We start from the raw sequence: 16387 nt of genomic DNA on the forward strand, positions 1-16387 counted from the left end.
CTAACCATTGTCACCCCAATAAATTTAATTTAAAAAAACCTAAAATACAAGAATTTATTGGGTCAAAGAGCAACGATAAAAACACTCAGCAGTGTAAAGTATAGGGAATATAGTCAATGCTATTCTAGTAACTATATGGTGTCAAATGGGTATGAGAGTTATCAGGGTGATCACTTCATAAGTTACGTAAATGTCTAATCACTATGCAGTACACCTGAAACTAATATAATATTGACTGTCAACTATAATTGAAAGACTCAAAAAATTATTTAAAAAGAGAGAAAGTCTGAGTTCAATGAAGGAGTTTAGAGAAGATTTCGCAGTTTCAATGTAAAAAAAAAATAAGGGATACATTCCAAATGTATACAACCAGATGGAGGTTGTGGGATCATTCAGTAATATAATTAACTTTGTGATCTGCCAATTATTAAGTGTTCCTGTTCATTCTTTATTTAACAAGAGATGATTTTCTGGTTATTCCAAAAGAGATACGTCAAGCAATAGATTAATGGAAGACCTGAGTGATCAGGTAAGAAACTAAGGGCAAGAACCGAAAAGAAAAATAGTGTTAGTTTGATCTAAGTTGTTTTTAAGGAAAGTCATACTTTCTTGGCTGCTGGAGAAATAATGTCAATAACTTAGCTTGAGGAAGGGGGAGTGGCCAGGAAACAAAACCAGGGACAGACAGGGTAAAGAGGAACAGATCCTCATTTTGTAATTAAAAGAGATTTGTTTTTAGAAAATGTGGATGAGTCCAACTATGCTCAACCAAACACTATATAAAAAGGATCAAGAACATTAATTTATTGATTCATCATATATTGGAATTAGCACTTGAAGTATGCTGAATTGGTTGGGTTTACTCTCTCAACCCTTCCGATATCTCCATAAAAGGAAGAGCCTTCCGAAAAGCTGCCTTTTTAACCTGGATCCCAGAACAAAGGCAGCCAGACTCACAGCCTGAGACACATGATTGCCAGCTTCTATCAGACACCTCTCAGCCAACACAGCACAGACTGGTGAGTGAGAAAAGCTTTTGGATATAGTACTAATGTGACAATAGCTAACTGGTACACAAGCAAAATTTATAGTTTTAAAATAGCATATAAACTTTTGGGAAAATTTGTACTATAAATGAAGCCTTGAAAAAAATCTCTCCATAGGTTTCCCCAATATGTAATTTTTCTTTCTTTCTTTCTTTCTTTCTTTCTTTCTTTCTTTCTTTCTTTCTTTCTTTCTTTCTTTCTTCCTTCCTTCCTTCCTTCCTTCCTTCCTTCCTTCCTTCCTTCCTTCCTTTCTTTCCTCTCTCTCTCTCTCTCTCTCTCTCTCTCTCCCCCTTCCCTCCCTTCCCCCTCTCATATACACACACACACAGACACACACACACATAGACATACATAAACACACAATCTGCTTGGCTCCCAAAATAATTTCTTTGGAAATGTGATGTAATATTCATATATTAAAAACTTCAACATACAAAATTAGAGAGACTTCTATACCTTATAGTCCAGCTTAAAAATAATACCAACCATTATTTTCTGTTCGTATCTCTAGGAGGTGACTTTGAAATATAGACTGTTGTGTATTCACCCTCACCTATGGCAAGTGGTACTACATGATTATAATCATCTTAGCATGATACAAATAGTATTTTTTGTTGTTAAACTTGAGGTCTGCTTTCAGTATCTAGAAGTAGAAGTTCAGCGTTTGAGAACACTTATGGCAATGTCACGAAATAGAAAAGCAGAAGAACATAGCAGAGTGATTAAACGAACAGAGCCAGCCAGTATCTAATCTCTGGCACATATTGGCTGTGTTACTTGAAGAAAATTTTTAACATCTCTGTTACTTTAAGGAAGTTGCCTCATCTGTAAATTAATGATAATAATAAGATCCTATTTGATAATGTTATTGTGAGTTTAAATAAGTCATGAAAGTTAAGAGCTCAGAAATAGGCCTCCCACAGAATTAACACACAATAAATATTAGATATTACTTTTCCTATTATTATTATTAAAACAAATTCATGTTCTCTTCAGTGAAGTCTAAGTTACCGTTTCATGCTCAAATCCCTTAGATTGGATGTTTTACTGGGATCCATAGTGGTCAAAATTAACTAAACATTTTGGTAAGTAATGGTGATGTTGTGAACACTCAAACTTTTGGCTTTATAAACCACTGAATTTCAATTTCTTTCCACTGACTCTGACAGTCAAAAGAACTATTTCAGTCTTTACCTCCAGTGGTTCCTCAAACTGCAGTGAAATAGAATGATTTCTGGATGGCTATGTGACAAAAGGGAAAGAGTTACGTGAGTGGTCAGATTTCTGAGGAACTTTTGTCATAATTTTTATATTAATGTTATATTTTCAACTTAGATTGTCTTAACATTGTATTCTATTGTAGATTGCCTTCCTTTACATTATTGAAGTTAAACCCAAGTCGTGGGCAGGGATCTTGAATCCAGTTTGTGCATTTCGACAAGTCTGTATTTTTTACTCGAAGAGAGACATGAATGACGATATAAGGCTGACAAATGCAGGAGATTCCCAGTCTCCAGGTAAGAAGCATACCTGACAGGCTCCAGATGCTCATGAAGTAACAAATTTATATGTGGTGAGTCCCTGCCATCTACTCTGAACCCTTACCTTCCTGGAGAGTCAGTGTCTATGCTCTTCATCTCATCTACACATGCCAAATTATTTCAGCTATCTATCCAAGATATCTTACAAAAAGATCCACACTTTGTGAATAAAAGATAACTGATCTTTGTACTATTTTTAACACCTTTATTTACATACAACTGACATACCTTAAAATGCACATATTTAAAGTGTACAATTTAAAAAATGTTGACCTATATGGTGAACATTTATGAAACCACAACTATGTTCAAGGTAATGAACATATCCATCAACACCCAAAGTTTCCTCATGCACCATTGTAGTCTTTCTTTGCTGCCACTTTCCCCATGTCTTCCTTGAGACAATTGCAGATTACCTTTGTGTCACTGTAGATAGATTTGCATTTTCTGGTATTTTATATAGATGGAATCACACAGTATGTACTCAGTTTTGTTTGGCTTCTACTATTCAGCATAAGCATTTTAACACTGATCCATGTTTTGTAGGTATCAATAGTTTATTTATTTTTTATTTTCCTGACTAATATTTCCTCATATAGATGTACCACAACCTATTTATGCATTCACCCATTAACGAACATTTGGATTATTTCCATTTGGGTTACTACAAATAAAGCTGTTATAAAAATTTATGTACCAGTCTTTGTATGGACCTATGCTTTCATTTCTCTTGGAAATTCCCCTGAGTAGAATGGATGAGTCATATGGTCGGGGTACATTTAGTTGTTTCAGAAACATCTGCACTGCTTTCCAAAATGTTTGTACCATTTTACATTTTCTACCAACAATAGATGAGAGTTCCAGTTTTTTTATATCCTCACCAACATTTGATGTGGTCAGACATTTTAATTGTAATCATTCTAATAGGTATGCAGTAGTTTGTAAATTTGGTTTTAATTTGCCTTTTCTTTATGACTAGTGATGATGAGCAACTTTTTATGTTCAAATTGCCATCTAAATATTTTATTTCATGAAGTGTCCAACTCTTTTACTCAGATTTCTTAATGTGTTTGTTTTCTTTTAAGTGTTAAGAGTTTTTTCTATATATTATAGACACAAGTCCTTTTTCAGACTTTTGATTTGCAAATATTTTCTCCTAGTCTTTAGCTTGTCTTTTCATTTTGTTAACACTATCTTTTGAGGAGCAGACATTATTTGTTTTTAGGAAGCCCAATTTATAATTTTTAATGGATTATTATTTTTGGATTGGATTGAGGAATTGTTTGTCTAACCCAAGATGACAAAGAATTTGTCTTATGTTTTCTTCTATAAGTTTTACAGTTTTAGGTTTTACATTCATTTCTACGATCGATTTGAAATTAATTTTTGTATACGGGATGTGGTATGGATCTAAAATCTGTTTTGTTTTGTTTTTTTTGCACATGGATATCCAATTATTCCAGCACCATTTATCAAAATGACTATCTTTTTTGTGTGTCTTTTCTAAAAACCTGGTGTCCATGTATGTGTAAGTCTACTTCTCGACTATCTGTCTATTTTTACACCATTACCATGCTGTACTGACAACTGTATCTTTATAATAAGTCTTTAAACCAGGTAATGTTCATCCTCCAACTTAGTTCTCTTTAAAATCTGGCTATTCTAGTTTTTTGCTTTTTTTTTTTAAAGATTTTATTGGGGACAGGGAACAGGACTTTATTAAGGAGCAGTGTGTCTTTCCAGGACTTTTTTTATTGGGGAACAGTAGTGTGTTTTTCCCAGGACTCATCAGCTCCATCCAAGTCAAGTCGTTGTCCTTTCGACCTTAGTTGTGGAGGGCGCAGCTCAGCTCCAGGTTTAGTCGCCATCGTTAGTTGCAGGGAGCGCAACCTACTATCGCCTGCGGAGTCAAACCGGCAACATTGTGGTTGAGAGCACGTGCTCCAACCAACTGAGCCACCCAGGAGCTCAGCAGCAGCTCATTGACTTCATTCCAGTTGCAGAGGGCGCAGCTCGCTGACCCATGTGGGAATTAAACCGGCAGCCCTGTTGCCCAGAACTCGCGCTCTAACCAACTGACCCACCCGTCTGCCCCTAGTTCCTTTGCATTTTCATATAAATTTTACAGTTTGCCAATTTCTACAAAAGAAAAAAGCCTGCTTAGAATTTTGCTTGGTATTGTGATGAATCTAAGATGAGTAGAATTGACATCTTAACAATATTGTGTCTTCTGACTCATAAAAATAGCATCTCTCTCCATTTATTTATGTTTGCAATTTCTTTCAGCAATGTTTTAGAATCTTCAGAGTACAAGTTTTACATGTCTTTTGTCAGATTTATCTATGGCTATTTAATATTTTATGCTATTGTAAGTTTTATGTTATATTTTAATTTCCTATTGATAATTGCTAGTATATAGAAATATTATTAGTTTGTATATATTGATATTGAATCCTACAACATTCCAAACTCACTAATTACTAATGAAACTGATAAATTTTTCTATAGGAGATGATTCCTCTTCCAATTGTACTCTATGGTCACAAGAACACATAAAAAGGAATAAAAAGAGACTTTGTATCTCTAAAATCATCACCATCATCATCTTCTTTCTGGTGGTTCTAATAATTACACTAGCCACAATTATAGCAGGTGAGTTTTCCATTTCCCAAATATGCTCAAGTTAACTCTTCTATAAAATATTTCATCATAGGTATGTCTTTCATATTTTAGGTCAGGATTGAGGATAATTTCAGGCCTCTTTGCACACAGAATAATTATATATTCCCTCTTCTATAGCATGAGGATAATATCTACACCAAATATTGTGAGGATAAAAATAATTTAATGTATATGAAATTTCCTTCAAAATCAGTATTACTTATAGTTCTTACAAGGCAAGGAACTTGAGGTAAAATGTAAATCACCACACTGCTTCCTTCACCAAGAAAGTCTCATTTGAAGAAATATCAGAACTAAATAGGGTATTTGGTGACATAATTAACACTGTCACAAACTCATTGTCTCACCATGGGCTGATAGCAAACAGTTTGTGGAACATCATGTAACTATAGACTACCTCACCCTAAACTATATGTCTCTACATAAATGGTAGTATTTTTTCCTAAGCTATTTCTAGTTGATACCTATGCTTATAAGAATGAAAATTTCAAAGTGCAAAACATTTTATTTCCTTCTGGTTATGCAGCATGAAATGATGTGGTCAGATTTCCAAGTCTTATTCATAATTCACAACCAAATGCATAGGTTATAAAGAACTAGGCAAAAAAAAAAAATTGTTGCTATCCTAATGACCATATTTTTTACACAAAATATTGATTACTTTTAGATCCAAAAACAGCATGATACATTTCCCCTTTATGATAGTGAACTATGGACATATATTCTACAAATAACTTGAAACAAATTTAATGAGATGTTTGAAATTACATACATAAGCATATATGATATAGACATGCATATATAAATGTGTATATGATTTATAGATGAATGTATATATTAGAAATGTGTGTATAATATATATGTGTATAAAGTAATATAGAAATTAATGTGCACATACATACATATGTATACATATATGTGCATATATGTATGTATAAATGAGTTTATATAGAATAGATATTATTAATCTACCTTATTCTGTGAACCAGGCAGTAAAATATATATATAAATATATGAACATACTTGATTATATATATGTCCCTATGCATATAACTGTATATGTGTATATATAATATATATACAGATATAGTTAATATGATATGATATATATATAGTTTATAGGTATATAGTTAATGTCATGAGAATAATTGTGATCACCTAGGAGAAGAGTGTCATTTGAGAAGAGCAGCAAGCCTTGAGTCTGAGCAATAATATCTACATGAGTGGCATTCATCAAGAATTTTTTTCAACCTAGCAAGAAAATAAGTACAAAAAACTAGGAGTTGTCCTCACTTTGGGAAAAATATAAAGAGTGATTAATGAAGTCTTTAAGATTGAAGGAACAAAGCAATTCTAGTGGTTTTCATTCACATGGATAACTGTTTTAAATGTAGGGCTTTTTACCACTTCAGTACTTAATATATTATTAAATCATTTTTAGTAGAAAAACACAAATCTTCCACTGAACACACATCATGCTTGGATGACTGGATTGGTTACCTAGGAAAGTGCTTCTATTTTTCTGAAAATACAACAACCTGGGCAGCAAGCCAGAACTTCTGTGTCTCTCACGTAGCAACTCTTGCTGTGTTCAACACCACAAAAGAGCTGGTAAGACAATACTTTTGGACTCTAATTTATTTTCAGAAGTTATAGCCAAAATGGGAATGGTCCAGGAAAGTTCTCTTATTCAGCATAAAGGAGGCCCTATTTTCCACATCAACTCAGACCATAGAAAGTAGCTCACATCAGGGTCAGAACACATTCACCTCACAGGTTAGGCCAAGTCAACCCTCATGGCACAAATTATCAAGCAACATTTAGGAGATAACTTTTCCCCCTTGACTTGTCAACTGGGAGTAGGAGTATTTAGAAACAAGTTACATACTAGGCATTTTCCCTATGCCCTCTATACAACAATTTATATATTATTGTCCACCAGAAAGACCCCAAATGTCTTCAAAAAAGTTTCACCATATGATTACCTAGCTCTACATTTTCAAGTGGAAATAGAACACCAAAATCCAGGGAAAGTCCAAAAACATTTCCATAGTTCAGACCTAGAAAATCAAAATAAAGCCCCAAGTAATGGATTGTTGTTCACCTACCTATTTTACACCAAATGAAAGTTGCCTTTTGTGGGACTATATTTTTAAAAAAAAATCTGAAAGTCATGACCAACCATTTGTCAAAAATACTGGAAAGAATTATAAAAATGAGTCAGTATAACCAAGAAGATCTGGGAACTTTGGCGCACAAGAAGGATAAATGAAGAAAATTAAGAGCATGCAATACAAACTGCCCCAACACCAGAAATAATGGAGATGTCAGAGGTGGCAAGAGACAGAAAATTTAAGATCTTAAGGAGCATAAGGATATATTTAACATTTATTAAACACTTACTCTATGAGGAATAGTCAGAAGAGGAATTGACCAAAGTTGAAATTAAGTTTGTAGAACATTTTTAAATTAGTACATTTGGGTAGCTGAAAAACATAAATGAAGTCATACATTTCATTCATTAAAAGAATAAATTCCGACACTAAAACAGGAAAAGTATGGGAAAATATCAGATCGATATGAAAACATAACAAAGAAAAGAAATAGTTTAACAAAAAAGCATAGTCATTGAAATAATTTTTGAAATAAACAGAAGTGAAAAAGTAGAAAAAGAGAGTACGACAAAATAATCAATGAGGATATACAAAAGCAAAAATACTTCTCTGAATAGACAGAACTGATCACAAAAGGAAAAAAAGACCAACCCACCCTAATTCATGCAATTGCAAACAGCATAGATTCTATAGCATAAAATATTACAAGTAACTTTATATCAATAAATTTTAAAATTTAGAAAAAGAATAATTTATAAACAATTAAATAATTGTTAAGACAACCTAAAAGTTGGAGTATGTATAGACAGGCATATTTCTTAAAAATTAAATGGTAAACATGAAAGAGTAAAAAAATGTTCAAATAAAATAAGACAGAAAAATATCAATCCAATTGAATTGAGAAAAGGTAAAAGAAAAAAAATAGTGAAAAAAAAACACTGATTAATCCAAATATAACAACAATTGTGATAAAATGTAAATGTTTTTAATTTATCTCTTAAAAGACAAATATTATCAGATTGGATTTAAAAAGCAACAAAGTCCAGTTACGTATTACTTACACAGACATAACTAAGTACTTAGACATTCATGCACACACACACACACACATACACACACACACATATGAAAGAGATAAAGTAAAAGGAAAAGTTATACAAAGCAACTATTAACAAAACAAAACAAAAAAACTAGATTAGTGGTAATAATGTCAGAAAATATAATGTATCAGAATAATTTATGAACATATATAAAACCTGAATAAACCAATAACTATTCAATGTATTTTACTGCTAACTGAAATGCTCCCATCCGAAGACACCAAACCTAGAAAGATATTCAGGCAAATTTGACCAAGTCTTTACAGAACAGATAATATCTCTCATATAAAACCTCTTAAAAAATATAAAGGAGAAAAAGTTAATCAATGAGATTTACTACAGAAGTTGTTACAGAAGTAACACAACCCATAGACTAACACATGGACCAGATAAGGACAGTGTCACCTCTAAGATTATTTCCAAATCTGAAAGTCTGTATTTTTGTAAAGAATATTATGAATTAGTTGAAGAAAACCCAAAAGAATGAGGCATTTGCTCTTTATCTTACAAATATCCTTTATTAAAGGATTTCCTGAAGCGATACTCTGACCATTCTCAATATTGGATCGGACTGAGCCGAAAACCCGGACAGACCTGGAAGTGGATAGATGGAACCACATACAGTGGCTGGTAAGTGGTGGGTATATATAATTTACACATCTATAGCTGGGGCTCCAAGCCTTCCCCACCATGGAGAATTCTGAGTTATAATCCATACACACCAATCTGGAAGCTTCCTTTGTGGTGGAGAATAAAATGAATCTAGAGAAAAAGTGGTAATACAAATTGTTATACAAATTATTTAATACTTAGAATGTTCCAAGTACAATGCTTCATAATCATTATATTCTTTGACCTCTACAACAACTATGGGAGGTGAGTATATTTATCTCCATTTTATAGATGAAAAGGCTGATGTTCAAAGATGTTGAATGGGCCATATTGCAACACGCATTTAAAAGTATTTGACAATAATTCCTGCACTTCTTCATCATATAGGTTACATTTTAGACCACACAAAGCTTAAGAATTCAATTTGCTTTATATTCAAACAATATGGTGTAAGGTTAGAGTAAAAGCTCAAATCAGAGGAAATTTTTTTCTCTAACTAGAAGAGTTCATTCATTCTGTGGCCTTTTTCTTTTTTTGTGTTTTATTTCAGGTTTAAAATATTGGGAATTGGAGAATGTGCCTATCTACACAAAATTGGAATTAGCAGTGCTAGTACCCATTTGGTTAGAAAATGGATTTGCAGCAAACCAGACACATATATTCCAAGAAGTTAAGACATCAGAGACCTAAGATATTTTATAAAATTTAGTTTTTATTCCTCTTGAAAGAAATATATTAATATGAAAGCAAATGAAATTCATGCTTAGAAATTTCAATTGATGCTTCACTCCAAATATAAATCCATTTTTTAAATAAATCTAATAGATTCTTGGCATTCAAGAAGTATATGCCCCAACATATTTAAAAGTTCCCAAATCTCTTATAGAATAAAATTTCTAACATGTAATACATTAAAATATGAATGAAAAATTTTAATGACATTTAAAGATATTTAATCATGTGAATTCAGACTAATGTCATTTAAAATTACTTTTTTTTTAAGAACTCTGATATTTAGCTCCTTGCTTTTATTATCAATACCCATTGGTTGGTTTTCTTTTAGTTTTTAGTTTTGTAATATTTTCATTACTTTATGAGATTTACTCATAAATGTAGTGTAATTCAAACCCAAGAACAGTTGTTTAAAAGTGTTGATTTACTAGCTAAATGAATCTCTTTCACTTATACCAACCTCATGTAAAAAAGATTTCACATTCAGAACATCATGTAAGGGGCTTTTAAGATTATGAGTAAACAATTGGAACTATCAGTGTTCTGTTTGTGAATGCCAAGGACCTATTTTGCATAACGGACAATATGAATTGTAAAACTTTGGTGAGATGTGGGTGAGGGAGTTGTTTGAACTTTGCTGCTCCAGCTTCTCTCTAGTTGAGAAATTATGTTCTGCATCAGAATATATACTTCCTTAGAGGATATTGTCTTTATGTTTACTCAACATTGACAACGTCTCTGTAAAATATCATTGTTTTCTTGAAGTTATTGTGAAATCCATGATATGCATCCTATGGATGCTTAATATACTCATTAATAGAAATTTAAATCATTGTAATAGGAGAACGCATGTTGAAGAATGGGACTAGTAAGAAAAGAAAAGTCTTATTCTTTTATCTTTTATTATAGACCACCCCAAATTTTCCATCTTTTCACCATCTCTTCTCACTCTCATTTTCACTTTATTTTTCCTCCCTGTACTTCTCCCACCCCTATTGTCTATAAAGGGTCATTTGATTATTTTAAACTCAACGTGAATAGAGGAAATAACTGTCCACAGTCAAATAAGTTCTAGGACAGTAAAAGACTAAAAGAAGACATTTCTTTTCTAATTAAAACTGACCATTTTATGGGTCTTTAGAAAACTCAGGACCTTATTCTTAAGGTCTTTATTTTAGCAGACTGTATTGTATTATTACTCCATTGTTCTCCTGTATCAGGAGTAAATAAAAGTATTTTTATTGAAAATTAGAATATAAAATGTTGACAAGGAACTTAGCATTAAATCTACAATTAGTTTAGAAAATAGAGTCTGGATAGATGAAACTTCAACATTTAATTACCAAACAGAGAAAGAAGTGCAAAAACACGTGCATGTGATGTAGAAAAGATTCAGTGATAACACAAGAAAGAAAATGTCCAAAATTTGAGAAAGAGGTACCTAGCAAAATTCTTACATACACAGAAAATATTTTTCAATTGTCAAGTAAAGGAAGTCAGGCCTTTCCTACTTAAAAGCAGAAAAAATTAGTAAGAAGAATATTGCCAGCAGATCGAAAAGCATATGTGAGGGTACCAAGTGTTGCACAACTGAGAAACAATAGTCTGGAAGCACTGGAAGGAAAGGTGTGAATGGGAAAGAATAAGAGTTGGGGTTGAGGACAGGAATGGGAGAGGGAAAGAGGGAAGGCCCAGCCATATTTAGGGGAAATTATACTTCATGCTAAGGGAAGTTTAGCCTTGATGCTTTTTTTTCTTTATAGAAAGAAAAGGATATTTAAGAATTACTGAGTTTCAGTTTTCTGTAGGAAATCCAAGTGGAAATATTTAACAGGAAGTAGGTTGTACAGTTCTGGAACTAAGGAGCAAGTCTGGGCTGGATATATGAAATAATTCATACAGAGCTACAGAGATCTGAGGTATAAGTTTATGAAACAAAAGGAGAAAATTACATGGTAGCAAAGACCAGGCAATTATTTGCTTAATGAAAAAATCATTTTCCTCTATATATACTTATTTCTTAATTTTTTTAAAAAATTTAGGTGAGTTCTAAATTAAGCTCATTTAGATTTGGTCACAGCTAAATCTGTGCCTATAAGAATAGAACAATAGTATAACTTCAGACAAATAAATTAATTCATGTGTATTTACAGAAGCATTAATTAAGACTAATGCATATTTTTTAGAAGATAGAGATGCTACAATACTCTGAAATATCAGAGCTGCAAAACTTCTTTCTTTTTTAATTAAAGTTTATTGGGGTGACAATTGTTAGTAAAGTTACATGGATTTCAGGTATACAATTCTGTATTACATCATCTATAAATCTCATTGTGTGTTCACCACCCAGAGTCAGTTCTCCTTCCATCACCCTTTACCCTCATCTACCAGCTCCCTCCCCCCTTACTTTCTGCTAACCACTAAACTATTGTCTATGTCTATGAGTTTTTGTTTCTCGTTTGTTTGTCTTGTTCCTTTGTTGTTTTTGGCTTATATACCACATATCAGTGAAATCATATGGTTCTCTGCTTTTTCTGTCTGACTTATTTCGCTTAGCAAAATCTTCTAATAACTGAATAATGTCCGAGTGTGGGGAGCCATGGTTGCAGTTAACTTTAAAGCCTTAACAGAATGGCTCAGTTTATACTTAACCTATTTCCTCCCACTGAAGCAATTGTCTCTGCCTGCATCTGGAGAGAGCTTGCATGCTGCTCAGGAATGTGGTGGGAGTGGCCAGTTCCCAGAACAGAAGGCTGATGCCTATCAGGGCTATTGATAAGATAATTACATTTGGGAGTTTCAGTAAATTTTGTGTCTCCTGTGTTAAAGTTAAAGTTTTACTGTTAACTAGGTAATGCATTTTTGTACTTGTTAAACTGCACGTCCACAGAAGGTATAAATTCTGGGGACAGAATAAACTCAGCGTCTCCAGGAACACTGGGGTCCGCGATCGCCATCATCAAAGTGTGAGTGCCTTCTTTCATTCCCACTCCCCTTGTCAGGAACCGTTCGACTCGTGGCGGCTGGCCCGCTGCAAGTGGCGCCCGAACAGGGACTGAATATAGGGGTAATAGTGAGGAACACCGTGTGGCAAGGGCCCAGCTCATTGGAGCTAATCAGTGGATGCACGGTGAGCAAGGCACTGTCCCCTCGGTCGAATGAGTGTGTGAGTGAGTGATAGCTCCACGACTTTGTGTTACGGAGCTTGATTGGGTCCTAACCTGCGGTTCCGGTTCTGTCATATGGCATAACGGCGACTGGGCTTTACAACCCACCAGGCCGGGGGATTATACCGGCGCGCCTCTAGCTAAGACGGATTTGGCCCCGCAAGGGACACGGCCAGACGGACACCTGAGTGTTTTTCTTTGTTTGAAAGAAGGGCCGAGTTAGGGAAAAAGGATGGGTCACGCCAGCAGCAAGGACCTGTATGTTAGAGGACTTAAGAAGTTGCTTACCGCCCGTGGCAGTCGGGTGAGCAGAGAACAGTTAGACAAGTTTTATAAAAATTGCAAAAGAAAGGTAAAAAAACAGTTACAAGATTATTATGCTGCCCATGGACTTAAACAAAAGGGCTGCAAGCTAGAGAAAGTGAAACAAGCTGAGAATGAGAAAATCCTCCCATCTGCCGCTTCTGCCGCTTCTCCGGCAGAGAGAGAGAAGGAGGGAGGGGGCGCAAAGTTGTTAGAGGGAGTTCTTAAGGTTAACAAAGAGCCGGTTGCTCAAGAGTTTCCAGACGACATATGGGAAAATTTGAGCCCTAGAGACCAGGAAAAATTAGAGAATAAAGTAGCCAAATATGATAGGGACAAAAACTCTCCTTTAGTGGCTATGGCTCAAGGAGACGAGCAGCCTGCAGGCTCTGCACTTTCTTTTGCAGATCAGCTAAAAAAGATTCAGGGACAGCTGATTGAGCTTAAAGTTGCTGTGGACAGAAAAAATTGTCCTCGGAGTCCCCCTTGAAGAAGCTCACAAGCAAGGGGAGTCCACAGAGCATTTTGGAATATATCTTATCTTTGACAGGCTCAACAGACTGGGCCTTTATTAAAATCTCAATCAAAATAAAAGCCTAGATTACAACTAAATTCTCCTCCAAGTGTAGTTGCAGGGCTGGATCCACAGCCTGAGGCTCCTGTTTTAGCACCTGTGACAATCAGGCAATTATCAGGCGTAAAAGATCAAAGGTCCCCCCTACAAAAGATTTTACAAGCTGCTAGTACAGGAGCAACTTTAAAAGGGACACATTGCTTCCTCTAATTCCACTGAAATTCTCCCATTTTTGTTATTAAAAAAAAATCTGGTAGATAGAGATTATTACAAGATTTACAAAAAGTTACTAAAACCATAAAGTTAATGGGAGCTTTGCAGCCAGGCTTGCCCTGTCCTACAGCTATACCAAAAAACACATAAAAAATTCTTTTGGACTTAAAAAGATTGTTTTTATACTATACCTTTAAATCCTGATGACTGCCCTAGATTTGCTTTCAATGTTCCTTCTGTTAATTTACAAAAACCTTTTAAGAGATATCATTGGCTAGTGCTACCTCAGGGAATGGCTAGTAGCCCTACATTATGTAAAAAATTTGTATCAGCTGCAATAAAACCTACCCGAAGGGCATTTTCAGATATTTACATCATCCACTACATGGATGACATACTTCTTGCCCACTCTTGTGAACCAAAGTTGCTTGCTGCTTTTGCTCATTTACAAAAAAAGCTCCACAATTATGGGCTAGTTCTAGCCCCAGAAAAAAATTCAGCAAGTGCCTCCTTACTCTTATCTGGGATATTGTTTAATGCCTCAAGCCATTGTGCCTCAAAAAATACAAATCCGGCGAGATTGTTTAAAAACATTAAATGATTTCCAAAAGCTACTGGGAGATATTAATTGGATTAGACCTCAGTTGTGGTTGACAACTGGTGAATTACAACCTTTATTTAAAAAATTATGTAAAAAAGCTAATCCTGCTTCTCTCCGCAAGATAACACGGGGAAGAGGCTTTGCTTGTATTTCTACAGGTCTGGAAGAAAAAACCTTTGTAAATTCCTGGTCGGTGTTAAACCATACCATGAGCGACAGCCCACAGAAGAGAAGACATCTATAGATACCCATCCACGCCCCTAGGGTGTGAAAAAGCTCTCACTTTCCACAGCTGCAGAAGGACTTTCCACTTCAGACCCTGTTAAATGGAGAAAGACTTGGGTAGAGGGTTTGCTGGGGATATTGCTATTCTGTTTATTGTTCTGTTTGTTTTACATAGTCCTCAGATGTGGACAAATAGCCCTCCGACAGGCTGTAAATGAAATAACTACACGTTCTGTGTTTCTCATGCTTCAAAAAATAAAAAGGGGAGATGTAGTCACACAACAGCCTAGCCGACTGTCCCCCATGTCTTTCCTTAAGGAAAGAAGAGCCTGTAAGACTGGTTTTAGGACTTTGCTTATCTTTATGTTTTACACCTCATGTCTCTCTGTCTGGTCCCCAAAAGATGGTTTGCAGCCAAAGACGGGTAAGATATCTCAAGGGAGATACAACCTAAGCCAGGCGAAACCAAGTGGGGACCCCCAATGAGCTGCCTTAAAAGATTCAAAAAAGAGGCCTTGCCTCCCCTTCCCCCTGCCTGGGAAAAGCCTCTGCTGTCTCTGGCTTTCCTCAAAGGAGATCGGTAGCCAATGACGGGTAATGATCAGTAAGCGTTTTTACAACCTAAGACAGGAGTCGATCGCTTTGATGATTGATATCCAATGACGGGTAAGTGAAAATGTCTGTACTGACCACCTAAGCCAGACACGATCTCAAAAATATAAAATAAAAAAGGGGGAGATGTGGGGAGCCATGGTTGCAGTTAACTTTAAAGCCTTAACAGAATGGCTCAGTTTATACTTAACCTATTTCCTCCCACTGAAGCAATTGTCTCTGCCTGCATCTGGAGAGAGCTTGCATGCTGCTCAGGAATGTGGTGGGAGTGGCCAGTTCCCAGAACAGAAGGCTGATGCCTATCAGGGCTATTGATAAGATAATTACATTTGGGAGTTTCAGTAAATTTTGTGTCTCCTGTGTTAAAGTTAAAGTTTTACTGTTAACTAGGTAATGCATTTTTGTACTTGTTAAACTGCACGTCCACAGAAGGTATAAATTCTGGGGACAGAATAAACTCAGCGTCTCCAGGAACACTGGGGTCCGCGATCGCCATCATCAAAGTGTGAGTGCCTTTTTTCATTCCCACTCCCCTTGTCAGGAACCGTTCGACTCGTGGCGGCTGGCCCGCTGCATCCGAGATCAAGTAGGAAAATATACCGTTTCTTTGTTCATTCAAGTTGTCGTTTTAAGAATTATATCTTCATTGTGTTAGCCCTCTCTAATAATAGAGCAATAACGTCAAGAATATTTTTGTATGACTCATGGCTTTTATGGTACCTAATGCTATTTCATGCTTAATAACATAGATTGTAAAGTGTCAGTCTCAAATTTATTAATTAATACTAAAATAGAGTTGTTACTTTAAAAATAAATTGAGAGTTTTTGTGTGTTTTAAATAAAATCACAAATATTCTCAAATTTC

At 35.0% G+C, this 16387-nt stretch overlaps 2 protein-coding genes across 4 annotated transcripts in view; one reads left to right on the forward strand and one right to left on the reverse strand.

Moving 5' to 3' along the window:
* The first annotated feature begins 723 nt into the window (after positions 1-723).
* Positions 724-12801, forward strand: LOC141570140 (C-type lectin domain family 2 member A-like). The gene is made up of 6 exons (XM_074326041.1): positions 724-1019; positions 2410-2563; positions 5096-5239; positions 6711-6880; positions 9010-9113; positions 9646-12801. Exons 2-6 carry the CDS (start codon positions 2515-2517, stop codon positions 9767-9769), a joined length of 591 nt encoding a protein of 196 aa, XP_074182142.1. The 5' UTR covers positions 724-1019; positions 2410-2514; the 3' UTR covers positions 9770-12801.
* Positions 9109-16387, reverse strand: part of LOC109435542 (killer cell lectin-like receptor subfamily F member 2) — a 59067-nt gene continuing 51788 nt past the window's right edge. For all 3 annotated transcript variants that reach the window (XM_074326036.1, XM_074326037.1, XM_019713483.2), the window contains one exon: positions 9109-9245. The gene's annotated coding sequence lies outside the window, so the exon portion shown is untranslated. The remainder of the gene's footprint in view (positions 9246-16387) is intronic.

The sequence above is a fragment of the Rhinolophus sinicus genome, linkage group LG02 (assembly GCF_036562045.2).
Source record: "Rhinolophus sinicus isolate RSC01 linkage group LG02, ASM3656204v1, whole genome shotgun sequence".
NCBI lineage: Eukaryota > Metazoa > Chordata > Mammalia > Chiroptera > Rhinolophidae > Rhinolophus > Rhinolophus sinicus.